This window comes from Dunckerocampus dactyliophorus, chromosome 4 (assembly GCF_027744805.1).
Source record: "Dunckerocampus dactyliophorus isolate RoL2022-P2 chromosome 4, RoL_Ddac_1.1, whole genome shotgun sequence".
In the NCBI taxonomy this organism is placed as follows: Eukaryota; Metazoa; Chordata; class Actinopteri; order Syngnathiformes; family Syngnathidae; genus Dunckerocampus; species Dunckerocampus dactyliophorus.
This window is the reverse complement of record NC_072822.1, coordinates 14,784,016-14,807,848: the sequence shown is the minus strand read 5'-3', so window position 1 is coordinate 14,807,848 and position 23,833 is coordinate 14,784,016. Positions and strand designations below refer to the sequence as shown.

At 40.0% G+C, this 23,833-nt stretch overlaps 2 protein-coding genes across 8 annotated transcripts; one reads left to right on the top strand and one right to left on the bottom strand.

Annotated features, from left to right (window-relative positions):
* The first annotated feature begins 51 nt into the window (after positions 1–51).
* ankdd1b (ankyrin repeat and death domain containing 1B) lies at positions 52–13,925 on the top strand. Of its 2 annotated transcripts, XM_054774540.1 has the most exons (15): positions 52–289; positions 815–915; positions 999–1,097; positions 1,168–1,266; positions 1,426–1,530; positions 2,546–2,650; positions 2,790–2,888; positions 6,109–6,204; positions 6,306–6,404; positions 6,528–6,626; positions 6,693–6,791; positions 8,038–8,133; positions 8,359–8,560; positions 8,866–8,997; positions 9,117–13,925. In XM_054774540.1, exons 1-15 carry the CDS (start codon positions 115–117, stop codon positions 9,170–9,172), a joined length of 1,662 nt encoding a protein of 553 aa, XP_054630515.1. In that variant the 5' UTR covers positions 52–114; the 3' UTR covers positions 9,173–13,925. The 2 variants fall into 2 exon arrangements, with proteins under 2 accessions (XP_054630515.1, XP_054630516.1); XM_054774541.1 differs by lacking the exon at positions 1,426–1,530.
* On the bottom strand, positions 7,871–21,975 carry poc5 (POC5 centriolar protein homolog (Chlamydomonas)). Of its 6 annotated transcripts, XM_054774539.1 has the most exons (17): positions 21,207–21,275; positions 20,653–20,756; positions 20,389–20,533; positions 20,248–20,313; positions 19,984–20,141; positions 19,532–19,708; positions 18,184–18,288; positions 16,667–16,846; positions 16,329–16,515; positions 15,900–16,138; positions 15,393–15,539; positions 14,792–14,959; positions 14,623–14,722; positions 13,565–13,683; positions 13,407–13,499; positions 13,162–13,332; positions 7,873–13,069 (listed from the first exon to the last, which is right to left on the bottom strand). In XM_054774539.1, exons 2-17 carry the CDS (start codon positions 20,734–20,736, stop codon positions 12,935–12,937), a joined length of 2,274 nt encoding a protein of 757 aa, XP_054630514.1. In that variant the 5' UTR covers positions 20,737–20,756; positions 21,207–21,275; the 3' UTR covers positions 7,873–12,934. The 6 variants fall into 6 exon arrangements, with proteins under 6 accessions (XP_054630513.1, XP_054630511.1, XP_054630510.1 ...); XM_054774538.1 differs by lacking the exon at positions 21,207–21,275 and adding an exon at positions 21,957–21,975 and having other exon boundaries at positions 7,871–13,332; XM_054774536.1 differs by lacking the exon at positions 21,207–21,275 and adding an exon at positions 21,728–21,820 and having other exon boundaries at positions 7,871–13,332.
* Between the last annotated feature and the right edge of the window lie 1,858 nt (positions 21,976–23,833).

Below are 23,833 nucleotides of genomic sequence, written 5' to 3'. Positions count from 1 at the left end.
TTCATATTAGGTGTGACCCTGTTCTTCAGGTGTTTGGTTTGTTACCGATGTTGAAACAAGCAAAGGTGCTAACCTTGTTGCATTAGGTGTTTGGAACTCTTCAAGAGTTTTACAATGCAGAGGAAAGTTTTGGCTTTGAAGCAAAAGATCAAGGAACATGGTCCCAAGAAAGAGGATCTGGACCCCCGGAAGTGGATGAAGCAAGAACAAGTGAAGGCATTTGCTGATTTTGTTCTGAACAAGCACACAGAACCGGAAGCGGACACCAGCTTTGACAACAGAGAGATGTGTGAGTACAGAACAAATGGGAGGGAATAGGAGAAGAAATGTGTGAGCATGTTTCTTATTTAAAGTCACATCAACTTTTAAGAGATCGTAGAGACATTTTGTGCCATTCAGTTGTTGATTGTACGAATATAGGTTGAATTTGCCAGAGCATTTTTTTTATTTAGAAAATAATAATTTTAGAATTGTCATCGCTGTTGCTTAAATTTGCCTAAAATTGTAAAGCTACACAAAAATTGACATATCGGTTAATAAACTACCGCCATTCTTTGTTCAAATGTGTCTACTAGAAGGCGCTACTTTTTCCCATTCAAACATGCAACAAAATGTCGCACCTTTTACTGTTTTCTGCAAGGGTATCTTGCAACTGCAATGATGCCGCCTGCAAACAAAGTCAAAGTTACAGGAAGTTACACCTGATTATGAGTTTGTATATGCATTTAACCTACATAGTACGCTTCCTCCCTTCCTCCGCTCTTGCAAAATGACACTGTATTTGTATAACCTACCATGCTGGTGTGTTGTGCAGTGCTGCAAACAGAGAAGCAGTTTATAGAGGCAGCGAAGAGCAATGATGTGACTGCAATGAGGGCACTTGGAAAAGGCTTGAATGCCAATGCAATGAATGTGGTGGGAACGCAAGTCAATGTTACACTATGAGTTGTGTAGTATTGCACAGAAGCACTGATTGCATCATGTTGTTTGCCATCAAGCACAACAGGACTGCCCTTCACTATGCAGTGGCTGGCAAAAACAGGGAGGCGGTTGAGCTGCTTCTGCAGCGCAGGGTCCAAGTGGATCAGAGGGACAAGGTGAGAGGCTCTGACTTTGCACACACACAAAAAAAAGCTTAATCCTACTTTGGTATGTTGTGTCTGGCAGTTTGGTGTGGCGCCCATACATTTAGCTGCCTGGTTTGGCAGTTTGGAGATCCTGAAATTATTAGTGCGGGCTGGGGCTGAACAGAAGATTGAGAACGAGGTGTGTAGAAGAGTATTCGAACACTTCTCGTCTTACTTTGTGCAGTTTTTCCAAATACATCCTCATCCTCTTCGTTTTATTGCATTTAAATGCCCCCCCTTGTTATAAAAATTAGCATCTACTTGCTAAATATTCTTCTTAAAATATGTCACACTGCAGGAAGGACTAAATATCATGCATTGCGCTGCTATCAACAATCACACTGATATAGTGGACTACATCGTCAATGACCTGCAAATGAAAGAACTCGACAAAGACGACCAGGTATGCCCAATAATAGTTTCAGGTAGAGTCAACGTTATTGGACAGTACCAAAAATGAAATGTAGCATCTAAAACAGACCAAAAAACTAATAGCATTAATATATACTAATACTAATAGCATAGTGTATAGACAGTACCTCTGCTTATTGTCGTCTCTTGAACAGCATGTACTGTACACTCCTGATCAAAATCTTAAGACCAGTTGAAAAATTGCTAGAATTAGCATTTTGTACATTTTGGATCTTAATGAAGTTTTAAGAAGAGCTGCAATATGCAAAAGCAAGAAGAGGGAGTGAGACAAAAAACATTTGGAACTTGTAATTTAAACAACAACAAAAAAAAAGAAATAGGTTGTTTATCACCTGATCAAAAGTTTAAGATCACAGGCTATAAAAGCCAAAATCTGTTAACATTTGTCATTTTCTGTCAGGCATTCACACTGTCATGCCCTCCTGATGGCTAAAGCTAAGAAGCTTTCTCTTTTTGAATGTGGTCGGATTGTCGAGCTGCATAAGCAAGGCCTCTCACAGCGCTCCATTGCTGCTGAGGTTGGGCGCAGTAAGACAGTCATTCTAAAAAAAATTTAAGATTTTTGAAATTTCCACCCAAATCTAAATTATATATTTTTATATATTTTAAATATATAGCAATAATGTGTTTAATCAAATATTTTTAATTCTAACTAGCCACCAAAATATTAGAATCATGTCAGTATGTTGCAATGCAGTTCTAGACCACTGCAAATACAACCAATGCAATAAAACTTAAATACTATCATGTTATAATAATATTATTTAAATACAAACGTGATTATATGTAGTGCATTATTATGTATGGCCATATGCAGTACAGCTCTTGTATGGCATTACAAAACACTGTATGGTGTGACGGTGTGGCTGTTAAGCGTACCGGTGATCGAACAAAAAGTACATGTAAATATAAGTATAATCATTGCTGTATATTCATGTAATTGTTTGATGCAACCAGGTAATTATATCTCAATGGTTTCATTCCAGTCAGGACACTGCGCGTTTGCAATGGCGGCAGAGCATGGTTGTGTGAAAATGTTAGAAATGCTAATGGAGCCCTCTTACAACATGGCCACCATGAAGCCCAGCAAGGTTTGTTTTGTCATCATTATTATGAGCCTATGAAACAAAAAAAAAAAAAATGATGCTCATGTGGCGTCTGTGTCATGCGTGCATGAAATCTGAAAGTCAAATCTTTGACGCAAGCTGCTCTCCTCCCTCCTCCTGCCAGAAAGGAGACACGCCCCTGCACTTAGCTGCAAGGAACGGCCACTTGGATGCTGTCCAACTGCTGCTGAAAAGCTTTGATATCCGGGATGAAGTTAATATGGTAGACAATCACCTCCTCCATCACAGTGTGGGCTCAGTAGATAATCCATTCGCCGAGGGTGGACTCATTTAGAATTAGAGTAGCTAACAAGTCCACATAATGATTCATCTATGTTGCGGAGTGAAAACACACTCACTACACTATTGAACGTATCGATTTTGTGTTTCTGACCCAAAAAGCTTGTGCTTTGAGCTGAATTTAATTACAATTTACATTTTTAGTAGAAACCAGTATCATAAATCAATTAAAAATCATGTTAAATAGTAGTCAGTACGCATGTAGCAACAATGAGTAGCATAATATTTCACGTTGCATTCCAGAGAAGTTTCCGATTTTCAACTTAAAACTAATAAAGTGCATTTAGTTGCAACTTGGGGCAAATGAATGTACCACCTGACCAAGTTACAATAATGTGATATCAGTCAACATTGGCAGTGTCTCAAATCATCGCAGTGGGTGTCATCCACATGAAACAAATAGAAGCCTCACCCCAAAAGAAGCTTCATTTCCCCCTACAGTTAACTGTAAGTTCACAGCAACATTTCAGCCTATTTGAACTCCAATGCTAACCAAAACAGCAGCACCTATCAATTTTGTCTCAGATTAATTAAAGTGGAGCCATCCTAGCGACCTTTCAGATGTTTTCCGCGCAGTGTCAAACATGATATTACATTTGTAGTAACATATTCTCCAGCGATTCGTGTTCCAGTCTCCGCTATGTTCACACTGTCGTGTTCGCAGTGTGCATCCATTTTTATGGTGTGGGGAGCTACTCTCCCGAAGATTAATTCCAGCTGGTCTGCCTCTGTCCATGTTGTTACACCGCTGTCCTTGCCGGTCCCAGGTAACTTCCAAGATGGGTCACATTGGTGTAAGACAGGGGTGTCCAAAGTGCGGCCAGTGGGCCATTTGCGGCCTGCGGCTGCAATTTTATCGGCAGCACCCGCAGCACAGTCTAAAAATGTAATTTAACAAGGAAACTAAAATAAAAAAACAACAGCAGCAGCAAAAATGGGAAAATCAATCAAAAGTCAAAATATTAAGAGAAGAGTTGTAATCGAGCAAGGAAAAAAAGCCATCGTAATTTCACAAGAATAAAGTAATAGTATGAGAAAAAATGTAATTTTAGTGGCATGAAGTTTAAATATTAAAGAAAAAAGTTAGATTTTTTTTAAGCCAAAAACAATGACTAAAGTTGTAATTTTTGGAAACTTATGCTGGGGGAAAATTTATAACATGGGAATAAAGTCAAAATATTATAAATATTTGGAAAATTATACAGAAAAAATCCATAGCAGAATGTGACCAGAGTAAAGTCAAAATATTAAGAGAGAAAAAACATTTCTAATGAGAAAAAAGTTACAATTTTATGAGAATAAACTTGTAAAATGAGGAAAAATATCATTTTGGTAACACTGTTGAAATAAAGAAAAAAAACATTATTGTTGAAATGGAAAAATAAAACAGCTGTAATTTGATGACAATAAAGTCAAAATATTAAGGACAAAAGTCATAAACGAAGGAAGAACAAAAGTCACAATTTTACAAGAATAAACTCGTATTACAAGTCATTTTTAGTAGCATTTCACCTACATTACAAAGTTTTTTCTTGAGCTACATGAAGCTTCTTAGCATATCTGTATGTGTTGGTTTACTAAATATCAAAGTGGCCCTCGCATCCTTTCATTTTGGAGTATTTTGGAGTATGTGGCCCCCTGGTGTAAGAGAAAATATGGCACAGTGACACTGGCAAAAACGTGATGTCCCTCTGAAACTGCTGAAAAGATGAGAAGGAAACCATGACCAGAGAGGCTGCCAAGAGGCCTACTGAAATATGAAAAGAGCAGTTGGACTACCTGGCTTGCGCTCCATACAATGTAAGGACGATTTTCTTGGGTGATGGATTGATAAATGACAGTATGCATGGTGCAACACCACCATCATCTGTACCCCTTGAAGAATGTTCATCACAATGAGCCAAGCATACAGTATGTTCAGAGCAACATGACAATGGCTTTACAAGAAGAACGTTAACGCTTTGAAATGGCGCATTCAGAGACCAGACCTAAACCCACAGTAGTAGAAAATCTACAGGAAATCTATGGGAAGACAAAAAGGTGGTGTACATTTTACATCCACTATGACTAGAACGTTTGTTGACTCAGCATATCAATGTGAGAATGACAATGCAATTAATACAGGTACATTTCGGTGATAGACTGCTGGTTGAGCTAAAAAGAAATTTAAAAATAGAACATTTTAACAGAATAATATGAATATGGGGTGCACACTTATGCAATCGTGTCATGTTAGTTTTTCATTTGTATTTGCGTTCATATTTTATCACTGCTCTAGATCGGGGTGGTGGGCAAACTTTTTGACCTGTGGGCCACATTGAGTTAACAAAACTGGCTGGGGGGCCAGACTATGTATTTGATACACACACTAGTTTAAGCTTACAATTCCAACAGTCCACCTGGAATTCTTTGTCTTATTTTATCTGTAAACGTGTCATACGATCTGCTATATGTGCTTGTGTCCCTTTTTTCAGGAGCACTTTAAACATCAGACCACATCAAATAAGGACATTTAATTTTACAGTGTTTTTTTTTTTTTTTTTTTACTGAGTACGACACCCGGAGTGTACGTGAATAAAGGATGTGTGATATACAATATGAACTATGAACGATAAAACATGGACTATTAAAGAGTGTGAACGGCCCTCCTTTTTTACGTCCCACACAGTGCAGTGGGTAGGTCAAGTTTTGTGTCACATGTGTGTTGACTTGTGTTTGTTTGGCACCATGGGGTGAGATAGTTGTCTGGATGGCTGCATGTGAAAAGCTACTTTGACTCTTGTATGTTAAAACTTTAAATTAAATACTTTGGAAGCAACTGGCAGGCTGGAATCAAACGCTTCTGATGTGGCCCCACCCCTGCTCTAGATGTCTGGCTACTTTGATAAATATCCCCATATTCCCATAAAATGCTTTTATAGCTATAATCATCAAAATTAAGAAATACATTCTTGAAATATTTCACTCTGTGTGTACTACATTTATATTGAATATAAGCGTTTAAGTTTTTGGAATTGAAGATATTCTTGTAGATTACCTATACAGAATAAATGCTTGGTGTTTGCAGTGTGTAACCACATCCTTGATATTCAGCTTGTCATGCTTATCCCTATTACGCCACTGATGGGGTCTTTGTGCGGCAGGACGGTGAGACAGCTCTGTACCAGGCTGCAGACATTGGTCAGGAACAGTGCGTCCTGGCATTGCTGGAGGCCGGCTGTGACCCCAACATCCAAACAGTACGACCACGCAAAAAATAGAGATTAACCCTTTGAGCTGCATTTGTGTTTATGTGCAATTTGTTAAAAGATGAGCCTAAAGATAAACTCTCCTCTTGAAGACCAAAGGCAGTGCTCTTCATCCAGTGTCAGAAAGAGGAGACACATTTCTGGTCCAGCTCCTCTTACAATACAAAGCCCACACAGACTTTCAGAATGAAGTAAGCAACTCTCACTTCTTCACTTCTGCTTAATGTCAAGTGAATGACCATTCTACATAACGTCTATTAAACTAATAGTTAATTTGAGGGCTTTTGTGTAACATGTTATGTCTACTCATACAGGACATGGAAGCTCCTCTTCACCTGGCAGTGAAGAACAGCCACATACCGGTCATCCATTTCCTCCTGGAGGCAGGTTGCAACATTAACTCTACCAATAAGGTAAAATCACCTTGAACTACAATGTCTTGCAGATATGAAGACACACAAGAACGTGCTTTGTATTAGAGGTGTGAGACTGTCATGCATCTTGCTGCTGAACTGGCCAGAATAGATGTGGTGGAAATGCTGCTTAAAGCCGAACTTGATCTGACACTGAAGGACTGGGTAAGAGTCAAACCAACAGTAGTAAACTGAATATACTGTAGCGAACACACGATGATTGACAGTTTTATTGGGGTAGAGACTGTATTTACAGTACTTATGTATGCTATATTAATAGTGGTACATAATTACCTTGTAATTACCTACCTTTGTAAATTGAACAGACAAAGAGTTATGAAATATGACGTCAAGCTACGTGGAGAAGTTTTATCCAGTGGTTACAGTTCCAGTCGGCATTTGTACTTTATGTTCCGAGAAAGTACAATACTGAAACTCACATGTCGATATTTACCAAATTAATCCCAATATATTAATTATGACACCGCTTTTTCAACACCAATTTGTGGAAAAATACTTTCAAAGACAAAAAATACAAAATTAATATATATATATATATATAAATTAAATAATGCTTTAATGTATTTTGTTAATCATATTTCTTAGCTGCTTAAAGTTGTTTGAGGACTCTTCGTCCTTGATCACCATTATGTTATTATTAGCATCATAACGCCTCCTCTGTTTGGCGTTTGAGTCACCTTTTATCCATAGACGTTTGTGATGCTGCTAGAAAAAAAGCTCTGACCTGCTTGGGGAGAAGTTGTTTTGCTGTTGGGTTGCATGTATACATAAAAAAATGCTGTTTTATAATCAGGTCAATATGATAATATAAGTTTTATTATTATTATACGCATCAATAGATGGGCCATACCCATAATACACATCTGCTGATCTCTGCAGTTATAAATAAAGGCCCACATGTCCACTACGGTGTATGAAGAAATAAGGAGCTGTATATAGTCAAATCTTGTAGAACAGGGGTCTCAAACTCAATTACACTGGGGGCCACTGGAGGTAGAGTCTGGGTGAGGCTGGGCCGCATCAAGTATTGGGAGTAGGGCTGGGAATCTCAGGGTACATCACGATACGATTTGCGATACATGCCTCACGATAACGATAAAACCTCGATACGGTGATAATGTGACAAAAAAAAAATAATGTAATAGTTTGTAGTTTGCTGCATTCAGCTGGGATAGGCTCCAGCTTACTCGTGACCCTAATGAGGACATGCTGCAAAAAGAATGAGACTGTTTTAGTACAACATTTTTCCCCATAGTAGTAGTTGCCCTGTGTGTGTTTACTGACCTGTTACATGTTGTGCTGTCATTTTGTGTTAGCACTGCGATTGTAGGTAGTGTTTAGTCTAGTGACCCCCCCTGAATCTAAGCTTTTGGTGCACATGTTGGAGTAGCAGGGAAAGACGGCTCTCGGTGTGGCAGCCAGAGCAGACGAGGTGATCATTGTGGACATGATTGTCAAGGCAGAAAGATACTACGCGTGGAAGAAGGTGAGATTCTGAGTCTGATACTTTCGCTTTTGTCAGGCAATCACATTTATTAGTCATTTGTTTTTCATAATCACATTCCATATCTGGACAAATTGTTGATGATCTCAATATGCTCAAATCTGACATTCATATTGCAAATGTCCAATAAGCTGTTGTGTGTCTGTGCACTTCCAAGGCTGGTGGTGGTTTTTCAGGCCACTGACAGACTTTAAATGTCCCCTCCAGGCTAACCCAGAGTTTAACGACAGTGTTCACAGTGAGTATCCGTTAACCTTCAAACTGGACCACCGCTATGAGACCAAGCAGCTCCGCTTGATGGCCTGGCGCCTGGCCTACGAGCTCCTTAAGCCAGGCGACTGGAAGCGACTGGCTGAACACTGGGGATTTGATCAGGAGCAAGTGTACGCCATTGAGAGACAGTGGACAGGTAACGACAACTCTACCGGTACTTTGGCCCGTTCAAATTACAATCAAAACTCTCAAGTCAAAATGTCAAGAGATTTTTACCAAAACTTTGAGGAAGCAGTCATACAAAACATGCATGATGTTGTATGAAAACCTCAGTGTACCTCAGCGAGCATCAAGCGATTAACTGCGCTTTTTGGTTTTTGTTGGCTGTTTTTCCTCCACAGAAGAAAGACCAGCCTCAAAGTCCCGGAATAGTATATGTGATTAGTTATATTATTTGTTGTCTGTTTATTTTGACAGTGTGCTGTGTGTTTTTGTTCACAGGTCAACACAGCTACAAAGAGCACGGCAACAGAATGCTGCTGATTTGGCTCCATGGGGAAGAGCTGGCCCAGAAAAGTCCTTCGAAAGAGCTCTACCAGGCCCTTGTCAACACAGGCAATGGCAGAGCTGCAGGTATTTTATTTTTATATATTCTTTAATGGGTTGCCACGAGTCTATAAATGTGCAGTACAGTACCAATCTGCTTTCTGTCTGTCAGTTTTAGCATTATAATTGTTTTTTCTGTCTCAAAGATCAGATAAGGATGGAATCAGAGAAAGTCACCAGCAAGAACTGCAGGGTTTCATGATGGAGGTTGTGACATTAAGTTGAATTGTCATCATGTTTACATCACTTTTGAGAAACACTTATAGAAAGAGCTTTTAAAATCATTTATTTAAACATTTACAAACAGCAGAGCTTTGGTCTGACCGACAACAAGCATTATGTGCTTGCTGTTCAATGACTACACTGTCATTTTACATGCACCTTTTTAGGATATCATCAATCATTTTAACCAAAAAAGAAAAAGGCAATTTTGCTAATTCTGTCCTGCCGCTTTTTTTTACAGCATGAACATGTGAAATAATATTCCACATTTTGCAGGAATAAAATTTCTCTAACAAAAAGGCAAACTAACAATAAGACAAACACGGATATCAAACATCACATAAATATAAATAAATACAAATGTTAAAGCTGCACCCACTAAAAACTGTGGAATTGTTGCATAGAGTCATTCTTCATCTAGACCAAGGGTTTTCAAAGTGTGAGGCATTAGAAGACTTTACGGGAGGCGCAGCAGCTTGAGAAAAATAAAGATGTCTTTTTTTTTTTTTTTTGCTAGGCTAACTTCAATTATGCCAGTGGTTCTCAATTATTTTCTGTTCTGCCCCTACTGGGGGACAGAATTGTTTTTGCGCCCCCCCCCCCAATTTGAAATTCTATTGAGAAACTGATAATATTTATTAATTTATCTGTACTGTTTGGACTGAACTTGAAACTGAAACCAGTGAAGTGCAACAAAATGGAGAGCAGTGAAGCATATGAGCGTATTCAAGAGTTAAATTGCAATTCCCCCCACCGTGCCCCCACCCAGGGGTGCTCGTCCCACTATTTAAGAAGCACTGAGTTATGCTAACGATAAAATGAATAGATTTTTAGGCCTACGTAGTGAGGGGGTGAAAACTAGGGCCGGGAATCCCAGGGTACCTCACGATACAGTACGTGATAAATGGCTCTCGACAATGTCGAGAAACGTTGATAGCGTGAAACAAAAACAAACCAAAAAATATATTTCATTGTTTATATTTTGCAGCATAGTTTAACCAGAGTACAAAGTAGCAATAGTTCAAAAACAATGACACTGTTTTTCTGCAACATACAGCAACTAAAACAGAATTTTAGGTGTCTTATTTTTGCGTTTTTCGTCAACTATACATAAAAGGTTCAGAAAGACTCAAAAAAACGTTAGAATGTGACTCACAAAACACAACATCTCAAGTAGATCAAGGAGGTATTGTGCGAAAGTGGCTCCACCAACCCAGGATTTGTGCTCAAGATGCAACTGAGCAAAACCTAAATTCCCCAAACAAAGCTAAATGGTATTGCAACGGCGGTTCTCAACTGACTTTGTCAAGTTCGGTTCTCAACTTTGTGCTCAGTGCGTGTTCACATCAAAAAAAGGGGGCGTTTGTCATATTATTCTACTTCCACGCAAAAATGGCGCGATCCCAGCCGGTGTATTTTACACAAGATGAGCAAGTAATTATTATGGAGCGTTATGAGGCGTTAAAGCTTATTATTGCCAAAAGCAACACTAGCGCCTGCAATAGAGCGAGGGACGACCGCTGGCAGAATAAAGCTGAGCATGGGATAGGCTCCAGCATGCCCTCGCGACCCTAATGAGGAGAAGCGGTATAGAAAATGGATGCATGGTGGTCAATTCGCAAGTTAACATTGATTTATTATACTAACTATACCCTACTAATCTTTTCATTTATCAACACTCAACATTGCACTACTTTTACATATGAACACTTACCCATTTAAAAAATAAATAAATTGGAGCAACTGGCTTTTTTCATCTATGAAGGTCTATTTTACGGCAACAGAATGCAGTACCTCGTGGTGGCACTGTTCTGCAGCGACTTTCTTTGTGACAAGCTTTTCCCTATTCTTAGAATAAATGTTTTGTTGCAGTTGATTGATGCATCAGAGTGCTTATTCCTCCATCAAACATTATAACATAAGAAGACCAACAGGCTGAGTGCTCACACAAGGACTGTTGTGACATATACATCGGCTAACGTTGGCCTAATTATTAATATTTCATATTGCATTTTATTCCTGATGCTCGCCTCAAAAAGTGAGCATATCTAGCGTATTCTCTCGGCTGAGAATCTACATCTCTTGTAGAGAATTTAATCAGGGAAAGCCATTCCCTGGCTACAGCCACTCCCGTTGTAGTGCTGCCCAAATTATTCCCACGTCCACCGGGTTTTCAACAAACGGTGATGCCATCTCCGAATGAGCTACGCAGTCAAACAGCAGCGCTTTCATACTAAATTTTAAGCTGAAAGTCTTGAGTTTAGCCCAAGTTACCATGGCAATACAGCTGCTTTAAAAGAGAGCTACCTTTGCGGAACAGGCAAGGCTTGCTGACCCACTAAACTCGCTTCGCGAATACCCCCAAATCTATTAAGTAGAAACATAATAAATATGTAGTGTCACATTCGGCTGGCCCATTGGATAATACAAATGCTAAGGACCGTGGCCTCCAGGGGGCGCCAAAAAGGGAAAACAATGTCTTTAATATAATTACATTAAAACTAGTTATTACAATTAACTCTTAATTGAAAAGCTCACACTGACTCATTTGTAAAGCAATGCCCAATTAATATTACTAAAAATGATAACAAATAAGTCACCCTGCGACCATAATTTTTGTATAGTTTTGCATATAGTATGTATTTTATATCGCTTGTATATCTATTTTATTTAGATTTTGTATAGTTATTGCATACTGTAAATATAGCTTATATATAAGGTTATTGTGTGGAAACCGAGGATATTTACTTGTATTATATTTATTTGTTTCATGTTGGATATTGTATTTATAATTTATTATTATTTAATTGTTTAAAGGATTTTTATTTTGTAGGTATTTATATTGTATTTCCAAAATGTTTGCATTTATTTGTAAATTGGATGACATGTTATCTTACAAATTAAAAACAATGTCATTCAATTTCTTTTGTAAGCATATGTAAATCGCCAATGGATGGGGGGCCCATATAAAATCTTGCTTAAGATGCCACTTTGGGTGTTTAGTGTAAGTTAGTAGTGGTGGTGTAATCACTGGAAAGAGACAGAGTGACCCGGAGAAGATTGAGCAGCATGAGGAGAATGTTGACAATAAAATAAGTCAACTAAACACATCTCTTTATTTAACAAAAACAAAATTTAGCATTTGAATACAAAAATCAACATTCCTCTAACTAGGCACAGTTTTCTCCATGAGGTCTGGGAGGGTGGTGATGAACGAAGTAGGTGTGCACGTTTTATGTGTAGTATTTTTGTGGGACATTTCTTACAGACTGCAAAGTCTTTATCCAGGTTTGTCCCATCCACACTATACTGTGCTTTAAAAGCCAAAGACGCCGGTGCATCTTTGAGTTTAACTTCACCGCTCATGTCCGCCATGGCACCGTTTTGTTTTTTCTTCATCTGTGACTTTTTTGACACAGTCACGGAGAGCGCCTCCTGGATGATATGTTAAACGGTGACTCGACTCACTGAGGAGGAACAGTAAAAAAAGTTTACAGTGGCTATATTTTAGTGATACATTTTTTAAAAACGATACGTGGCGCGAGCGCATCGATATTCTGTCACTCGACCAAGGTTCCAGATCGCGATACCACGATATTTCATCACACTTCTAGTGAAAACTCCACAGAATATGCTCCAATAAATACATTTTTTCAAAGGGGAACTATCAACCCTTGATACACTTTGAAAACCCCCCCATCTAGAAAATGCTGGTCTGTGTGAGATGTGTGTGTGCGCATGTTTAGTCTACCACTTTGATAGAGTGTACATTACAAGTGCTGGTGTGTGTTCTGGAGGGAGTCTTAACAGTGGGGGCATGTGGACCCTGTTGGGAGGAGCGAGGAAATTTGGAAGCAGCAGACTGACCACCAATGAGCTTGTACAAAAAAAAAACAAGAGACAAAAAGAAAAAGAAATGTACATCAGACATACAGAATACAGAAATACTTCACAATGCATGATCCATACCTGTGTAATAGGTTGATGGCGTTCTACGACGATGGAACTCATGGACGGGGCCACACCCATCACTTGGAGGTTGCCACGTGCACTCTTACTGGGAACATGTTGCGCTGTAATGCGAGTGGTTATAGTTTTTGCTGCTTTCTGTTGGCTGGCTGTGACCACACGCCCACTGGCCTACGGAAGCAATACAACCTTTCAGGATGTACAGAAAAATATAAAAATACTGTGGCTCGACCTCCGTTGCTCACCTTTTTGTGGGACGTGCTGCTGCTCCCTTGTGGGAATGAGCTGTGTGCTGCTGAAGTGGAAGGGAGAACATCACTGGTGCACCACACGCCCATCTGAGGAAAAGGAATATTTTTGTGTCGTTACCATGACCATGTGATTTTGGAAGAGAGCGCCTTACCGTGTCATCTTCTTCACGGTGGGTAGGAGACTCCGGGTGGTCAAAGTGAACCGGGCTGGGACTTGGCTGGCCTTGAGTCTGTGAAGCAGTACCAGGATCATCCCAAGGGGGTTGAGGGTCTGTTCACAGTCAAATATTCATTAAATACTTGAATGGTTGCAATAATCATTACATTTTCTGACATTCTTCAATAAATAAATCCATCCAATTAAAACAAGACAATTGCATTTCCTCAAATAGTGGCCGCCATTCTAATAGCCCCAATTATAAACGTTGCACCTCATATAGACACATCCTTGAATTGCTTTTACCATAACCTCAGAAGATAGATTACATTTATTCTAATACAGTGGTGCCTCGGTTAGCGCGCTTTTCAGTTAACATCCAAAGTGTATGCTAAAATTTTGCCTTTGTTTACATTCCCCCGTCTGGTTAGTGTGCAATATGGCGCAACTAACAAACTTGTATTTGTGCAAACACTGTTGTGTTTGTTTACGCAGACATTTTGGATCACGCGCCCAAGACGAAATCCCACGATACTTAGTTCACACTTTACTATGGCAGCCTTTAAATGTAGGCATCCAGAATCAAGTGGCCAAACAATGGACCCCTGGGGTTGACGACTCCTGTCAGTCCGTTTTTTCTAAATAACTCTAAATAAAGCACTATGAGTCCAAGGAAGGGCCGCACGGTGGCGTAGTGGTTAGCATGCTGCCCACACAGTCAGGAGATCTGGAAGATCTGGAATTGAATCTCTTGTGCAATCACTTTTTCACATGAAAATGTAGGTTTGGATGTTTTTCTCCCTTAACAATAAAAAGTTTCATTTAAAACTGCATTTTGTGTTCAGTTGTGTTGTCATTGACTAATATTTAAATTTGTTTGATGATCTGAAACATTTAAGTGTGACAAACATGCAAAACAATAGGGGGCAAACACACCACTGTAGCAACCCTATGTTGGAGTGCAGAAGGTATTACATTACATTGTATTAACACACCACATCAATATACAGTACAGTATATACAGAGTCCTACAACTACTTGAGTGTACATTACATGTGCCAGTGTGTGCTCTGGTGGAAGTCTTGCCGCCAGTGGCGCGGGCCTTTTGGGAGGAGCGAGGAAATTTGGCAGCGGTAGCCTGACCGATAGTTTGCTTGGAGAGAAGAAAGAGAATTGAATTACAGCACTTTAGCGCAGAAAGAGAATTCTAAACATTCCTTACCTGTGTTATAGAATGGTGGTGGTCTACTGCGACGGAGCTCATGGGCGGGGCCACACCCGTCGCCTCAGTGTTGCTGCGTATACCCTTACCAGCAGCATGTTGGGCAGTAATGCGCGCCGTTAACACTTTTGGTGATTTTTGTTGGACCGCTGTCACACCACCACTGGCCTGTTGAAATGATTGGTATTTAGAGAATGCGATCATTGCAGTAAATCTGCTGTAAAAAAATCTATCAATTTTCTATACCGCTGGTCTTCACTAGGGTCACGGGTAAGCTGGAGCCTATTCCAGCTGACTGCAACTACAAAATGATTTATTTATTTTTTTGTGTCACCCTATCACCATATCAAGATATTATCGTTATCGTGAGCCATGTATCACGAGGTACCCAGCCCTACTCCCAATACTTGATGCAGCCCAGCCTCACCCAGACTCTACCTCCAGTGGCCCCCAGTAAAATTGAGTTTGAAACCCTTGCAGAAGACATACTGTAATAGCACATGATACATTGTTATTACTACCGTATGTTACGAGTGTTTGTAAATGTTTTTTCAGAAGGGCGACTTGCAGATAAAAAAATGACTTGTGCTCTGATGCTCACCTTGTGGAAAGCAGTGGTGCCCCCTTGCGAGAACAGGCTGTAAGCCGCCGCAGTGTGTGACGCTGAAGTGTGTGGTGCTGCTGTGTGAGATGCTGATGAAGTGGAATGGGGTACTTTGGCACCAGACACTGATGCACCAAAACCCATCTAAGGAAAAATAATGCAGGGAGAAAAAAAAAAGCATTAAAATACAATAAACTGGTTTCAAAAATCAATTGTGCTACCCTTTTCAACATAAAAAACAGTTTTTGACCCCTCAGTCCAGTCTTGTTATGTGTCATCTACCCGGTGGATGGATCATTTTTGCAAAGGTGAAGTGCTTACTAATACATACAATATAAGGCAGACAATAATACAAATGATACATTTTAAGAACCAAATCTTGAGATAATTTAAAGATTCAAAAATGAAAACATTTGTGTTTAGATTTGGATTGCCGTATAATACAATCGATTGATGTGATTAAACTTTATCCATTTTCATCTTTCAAAACCTCTGATTTCTTACCATGTCCTTGTCATGGTGGGTGGGAGACTTTGGGCGGTCAAATTGGTCTGGGCTGTGGCCAGGACGTGGCTGGACCTGAGCCAGTGTACCAGAACCAGAATCAGTACCAGTATCAGTATCAGTACCAGTACCAGTACCAGTACCAGTACCAGTACCAGTATCAGTGTCAGGGTCAGGATCAGGATCAGGATCTGGGTCTGGGTCAGGGTCAGGGTCATCATCAGGAGGTGGCCCGGGATCTGTCAAGTGCAAAATAGTCCTTTATTTACAATTTACAACTAAAAGTTTACACCAGGTGCATGGTTGTTGATGACAACGTATCCCACCTGACATCTTGTGGCTTTTCCCATGTATTCCATTGTGTACCCAATACCAGATCTTTTTGTATTTACAAAGTCAAAAGGAGAGTGTGTTCCTTTCATTGCATACCGTACTCATCAGGTTCCTCGGATCCTCCATCTGTGGCATTAAACAGTTGGAGAGTCTCCATGTTGAGGGCGCACACCCCCCTCATCAAGGCTTTCTTCATGGTTACTTCTCTGCGTTCTCGCTCTAGCTGCATTCTCTGAATCTCAGCCTGCGCCCTCTCTCGTTCCTGGTTGCGTTCTAAAGCCAACTAACACAACACAAAGTTCATTAAATACATTACAGATGGAAGGCAATGTGTCCATAAAACCATTTTCCATGAATTAGCTCAGCCAACACTAACATTGTCTGACGTTAGCTAGCGGCTAGGTTTTCACATGGTCGCAAGTGACATTTCCCACCTCGTCTAGCTTTGCCTCATACTCCTCAGCCAGGCGGCTGCACACCTCCTGAGCTCTTGCACGGCAAGCCTGCTCCATCCTGGCCTTCCACTCTTTCTTGGTTTGACCGTGCCATGCTAACCACACCTTCCTCTTCAGGTGATAACGGTAGTGCTGCCGTGCCACCTGGCTAGCGTGAGCCTGAGAGGAAAACCACAGGACCACAAACAAATTACTCAAACATTAATCACACCCATATCTCATTCTTTTATATTAGCAGTGCAGGCCATTGACAGAAATGGTATGAACACATTTTTAGATGTGGAGAAAGCCCTATTCCTCATTTTTATATAATGTCTGTAGAAAACTGACCAGTCATACTTTATTATTCAGTGGCAAAGGCATGGTCAATGCACAGAGTTTATCACAAGGGTGGGCAAACTTTTTGACTCGCATTGAGTTAACAAAATTGGCCGGGGGGCCAGACTATACTGTATATTTGATACATACACACTATTATACTCTTATAATTCTAGCAGTCCACCTGGAATGATAGTGTCATACAATCCGCTATATGTATGTGCTTGTGTCCCTTTTTTCAGGAGTGGGTAGGTTAAGTTGTGTCTCACATATTTTTTGACTTGTGTTTGTTTGGCACCACGGGTGAGGTAGTTCTTTGTATCGCTGCATGTGAAAAGTTACTTAAACCATCAAAAAGCTGTCTTAGATTGACTGACTGACTACTTGCAAGTCATTTTGCCAGCTTGTATGTTTAAGGTGTGAATACGTTGGAAGCAACTGGCGGGCCGGATTCAAACGCTTGGTGGGCCGCATGTGGCCCCCGGGCTGTGGTATGCCCACCCCTGGTTTATAACAAAGCGTGCAATGTATCAGCCCAACGTACAATAGCTAATAATGGATATTGAATTGAATTGAATTGATCGTATACCAAATATAACTGCATTTTGTACCTACAGGAAATAATACAACTACAAATGCGTGCACAGTCTTGAACAGTTGTAATGTATCCAGATGGATCGTCTCATCTTTAAACATATACACTTAAGTACAAATGCATACGCTGGCCAGATTTTGAGTTAAAAGTGCTTTTTTTTTTTTTTTAAGATCAGACGTTGGTTTTTGCACCAATGCTAGCTGTATTCTGGTTGAAATATGCGGTAAAATATCCACCATTTTCTATACTGCTTGTTCTCATTACAGTAATGAGTAAGCTGGAGCCTATCCCAGCTGAAGTCTCCAAAACATAAATGGAATAAAATCATGAATATGAAATGAATTTGTTGGGTTTTGTTTCACCCGACCACAATATCAAGATATTATCGTTATTGTGATCTTGTATCACAACTCGTATCGTGTCGTGAAGTACCCTGAGATTCCCAGCGCAGCCCCGCTCACACTGATGTCTCAACATGGACAAAAATATCTCAAATAACACCATGTGATCTTTACCGGTGTACATGCTGACAACTCCAAATTTCATGTATCCTAGTGGGACAGAATTAAACAGTATACTGTACCTCCTCCTTGGCCTCCATATACTGAAGTCTCCAGTGGGTGAAGGCCTTCAGCTTATCCAGCTTGTTTTTTTGTCTGTCCAACACCAGAGTCAGATTTTTAATCACCTGAGGGAGAGGACAACACAAAACGAGCCACCCAAAGAAATATGTATTATTCTTCATCATTATCACACAACAGCTATACGAAGACTACTACTTTAACTACCATAAATGCTCCAGTTATAGCCGGGGCCTTCATTTACCTTAACCTGCCAAGAGGACAGGGTGTCAACTGGAAGTAGGTGATAATTTAAGAGAGGCAATCATTTCTTAAATGTTAAAACTCAACTCGCAATTTAACAACGTTTTACGTTGCACTTTTTTTTTTTTTTTTAAGATTTTGCCCATCATCCACAATCCTTATGCGAGACATAAACACGTTTTTCTCTTTTCTGTGTGTTCTAAAGATATAACAACAGCTACAAAGAAGATGCTAAGAATGCACATAGTGGGAAGCACCTATTCCACCAATAAAGCATTCAGAAAAAAAACCTCCAAAACCGCCAACCGTGCTCCATTTACATATAATGTGACGTGCATATTATCCAAGCTACAGCGACATTATATTATTATTGTTATTAACTTTCCTGGGGTAGTGGCACCTAGCCACACCACAGTGACTAGCTTCACCACACACTTGCTTACAGCGCGTCAGCTCCTCGCTCACAATGCCTCAGGCCACTACTGAAAGGTAACGCTACATACTGGAGCTGCTGCCACAGCTGCTGTGTTTTTGATTTTGAGTTTGGAAAAGTTAACGCTAGCTGTAGCATTCCTTTCTATGTTGCTATGTGAAATCAATGTGCCCGGGAAAGTAAAATAACTAAAATATGGCAAAATACTGTAAGTATTATTTGTTATCATGAATGTGCCTGTTACTATGTTGTTGCATGTATATAAAATGCTACAAATGTGGTTGGAGGTGTTATAATGGCGAGATTTGTAGGCGGAATTGGTGTGTCCCATTACGTGCATTATGAGCTGCCTCTTTTGAGCTGTTTTTATATCTTTAGAAGAAGAGAAAGACGTGTGTTCATGTCTCACATAAGGATTGTGGATGGTGGGCAAATTCCAAAAACGTGTTGTTTTCCTTTGAAAAGCATGCAGAGGCAGATAAGCTGCACACAAACTTCATATTCAACTACTGCCATCTTGACAAGTTAATAAAAACAACATCAGGAGTTTGCCTACAGCCACAGCTGTTAATGCCAATGCTTTTTGACAAATAGCAAAGTAAGAGGCGTAAATTGGAGCATTTATGGTATTCCTAACAAAAGAGCATCCATGTCATGATGCTGAGTGGTAGCACCTCATCTTTTCTCTTGTTGGAAATCTCATAGGTGTTCAGCAGATCCTTCAGACTGTCGAGCTCTGATGTCAAGGCATTTTTCTGGGCTGTGTGAATATCTCTCTCTCTATGCAACTCATGCCTGTGTTGCTCTATGAAGGCCACCCTCCACTTCCTCAGCTCCCTCATCACATTGGTCTTATTGAAATATAGAGAGAGGGCAGTAAATAAACAATGTTCATCACACTATTTTCACAAATACAGACATGAACATTAGACATTTATTGAAGAAGGATGCAATACTTAGTCTCTTCGGCAGACTTGCAGATTGCATATGACTGACTTGTAAATTGCACTTATTATTTGGGGTCATGGTATTTCACATTTTAGCTCATGTGCTAATAAATGAGATGTCATTCTTGGCAAGTTTGATACATTGGATGAAAATGAGGGAAAAATATCACAACACTGACCTTCAGTTTGCTGGTCCATGTGTCTAGAATGTTCTCAATCCTGCTAAGGTTCTCATCTGAGATGAACATCTCCACTTCAGTGTAGTCAGCAGGCTGCAATACATCGTATATCCTGTCTGAGCTCCCAATTCCTCTGCCGGAATCATGTCCAAGCCTCTCTAGTAGGCACAGCAATCATAAACACAAATAGAACAGGTTCATGCTCCCTGAAACAGATGTAATAAAGATGCAACAGTTATAGGTATCCCATTTACATTCACTTACCATGTGGAGCTCTAAAATGGGAGGAGTGCTCAACAGTCAAGGGTGAAGATCTAACATCAGCAGCGTCTGGCAGAGTACAGGGGAGATGGTGATGAAAGAAAGAGTGAAATAATTGTATTTAAAATAAATACTCTGCACTACCTGCTACTTGCAGTGAATTCCTCCGTGAATTGCGACCCTCTAAAGACAGATGGGAGGTGCTTCTTCCCTGGAGGCGAGACGCACCAGAGATGGCCTCAAATCTTGGTGAGACCACAGCATGTTGGAGAAGTTCCTCATATTCTTCCTGGTGGTTCATAAAACAGAGGGAGACAGTCTTTACTACTAAACTACAGGATTTTTTTTGCATACTAAACAGGTCCAATGTCAGTGCAATAGTCTATTGTTAGTGTGCTGTTTAATCACCTGAAGCTCAGAGGACACAGAGTTGCTCCGATATGACGAATCCTTAGGCAAAACTGGAACACTTGGCTCTTCATCTGAAGACATCTAAACAAGAATACGAGTGGCTGAAAAACAAAAACAACCAATGATTATTATTTACTAAAAAGTCAATATGCATGACATGTCATTTCAATGATTTTAAGTCTCCTATACCATAGTTTTTATGATCTGAAAATCACATTGTCCCTGTAAATGAATAAATAGTATAGCATAGCATACGAAGTAACCCTAATATCAATAAGTTCATGTTACAACGGCTACAATGTAATACAAATAAACAACCTGACGATATCAAATATGCGGACAAGTACTGAAACGCGGCAAATAATGGAAGTGGATAAGTTAGTTTTCCTTCAAATCTTATAAATATGTCAGAGCGCCATCGATCCAACTCACTGTAAAGTTACTTGTACCATAAAACACAACATAATACAGGACACCAACATGAACTAACTTAAGTTATTACATGTGTTATTTTTTATTATAAACACAAAAAGCGCACTTATTAGCTTTACCTCCCTGCTATATTCCGTCGGTTGGTAAAGGCTTGCTAAGTCGTTTGAACCGACATACTATTTAACAACGGGGTGTGCGATTGGCTACATTTTGGCAAGGCTTTGCAAGTGTGTCTCTGATTGGTTGTATTCATGGTTACGATAAGCGGAATAATGGCGAGTTTGACTGTCTGAGTTCACATCTGAAGCCACAAGAAAGAATTCTGAAGAAGCCTCATAGATGTGATTTTGGCAAGTATAACCAAAACTAGTTTGTGTTTAAAATTGTCTTCAAAAACAAATCCCCATTCGTTTGTACTGCCGTGTCACTTGTTACATTAGGGATTATCCACTGTTTTAAAAAAAATCACATAAAACAACAATGAACAGCAATTATATCGATATCGTAAAGTATGGATAATAAATTAATAAATTACAAAAGCAGATGTGTCGCTTCCACATCTTGGGTAACTGACTACATTTCAGGCTCAACACCTGTAGCGTAAAATTGAAATGAATATTAATGTCACGTGGCCACTGACCAGAAGAGCTGAGTCGCCCAGTACCACAGCAACAATAACAACAATCGAGAAAGTGGAACAGCAGTGTCCTTGCCCGATCGAAAAAATGAGTGCTGTGCGGACGGAAAAAAAACACAGCAAGGTGCAATATGTGATAAGAGCGTTCAACACAGCATCAACACTAGCAACTTATTGAAACACCTCAAAACTGCGCACCACACAATAAGACAAGAAACGGAAAAGACAGCACCACTTGCAGCATCTGCATCCAGACAGAGGTCTCTTTTGGAAAGTTTCAATAAAGGCAAATTGTATCCAGTAGTGGGCAATGTGTTTTGTGACTTTCCCGAAATCATGATCGACAGTGTCATTTTAATATAAATCGTGGTGGAGAGCAAAGACGCTAGATGAAAGACCGGTTGGTTACTCGAATTCCACTTCCGTAGTACGCCCTGCACGGGTTTCACCGTCATGATGGTAAGCAGAAGCCATTGCAGAATCCATGCAACAACCTATTATACATAATAGGTGTGCACGTCTGATGTCGCAACTGGAATAAACACACTGTACAGTGTAGTGGGGATGGAAACTGCAATTACACTGTCATTTTTTTCTTAAACTTTGGGTGAAAGGTGTGCTTTGGCTTTGTGTGATATATATATTTTTTCCTCTTTCCTAAGCTCATGATGATCATCAAGGGGACCCGTTTTCAAGCCATGGATGACACCAAGATGGCCTTGGTAACGAAGGCTCCCGGAAGAATCCTTCTAGGACTCCATGAAGGCGTTGCAGAGAAGTCTGGGAAAGTGCATCAGACTGCAGGGGGATTACTTTGACGGGAAAACTTGTAGTTAGGATTTAAAATAGCTTTTTTGTGACACTTTTTTTTACATCAATCTTTTAATCAACTTAAATTTGGATCATTAATAGCAGATGTTTGATTCATTTCAGAAGTTTAAGCTTTGGGATCAGGACTGAAGTTGATCAAAATATATTGAAAATATGATTATGATTTTTGAAGAGCCCATCTTTGTCCCTTAATGGCAACAATTAAGCAATTTAGTTTACTAAATGTAAAAATAATGTAATGTAATTTGTTATGACGGCAGGTGGTCCTCAGTGTCACAACGGGGTTGCTGCTGTCGAAGACTTGACCCCCGGTATGCAGAGAGGTGGCGGAGAAGTGCAAAAATAAAAGTAATTTAATTGCACAAGACAACAAGAACAAAACCAAAAGTGACAGAGGAAAAGCTCTGTGGGAAAAATGATACAAAAATAATATCAACAGGTAAGTCTAGGTGACAGCACTGGAAAGGTAACAAAGTTCATCAACAATGGACATGACAATGAACCATTGCATTCGCATTCGACGGCGCTGGTCTTTTAACTGTCACTGATTAATATTGACAGCAGGTGTGCGGCCACCGAGCGTGGCGCGGCAGTCCATTCCACCACACCGGAAGCACCGCTTGCCAGAACAATGGCGCAGAACAGGAAGCACACACTCCTGTCCTGCGTAGCGTGACACTCTGGTTATGAACAACTTCTGTTCTTAGACTGTGATGTAAGTCGCAACTTATACCAAGAATAGGACATATAAAACATAGTAAAAGATTAAATAAAAGAATTAAATAAAACAGTAATCAAAACATAAACAACTCCTTCCGGTTATCTCTGTGGTTGGCTTGCATACCTTCCTACCGTCTTCAAATATTGTCCCAGGCTAGTCAGGAAGGATAACCTTTCTTGCATCCTACTGAGCTGTTGTACATACTGTATTGTGGCGCTACTAAATAAGGGACCCCAAAAAACTTTTTAAAAAGGTCCCATGCTCCCATACAGTAATTAAAAACAGAATTTTTGTCCATAAACACAAGACTTGCAGCATCCGCCAACAGAAGTATATGCATCGCGTACAGCACATGAATGCAGTGTGTAACTCATGCTGGGTGGATGAATACAGTGTGTGCCTGCTCAGCCACACTAAGGAATAATTGTGTGATGCGTGCCAAAGAAAAGGAAAGCCATACCAGTGGAAGTGAAAATTCATAAAAAGCCCAGAGAAAGGAGATACGACCACCATTATAGGTCGCTTTTTTGGTATGAACCGCTCGACTGTCCCAACCA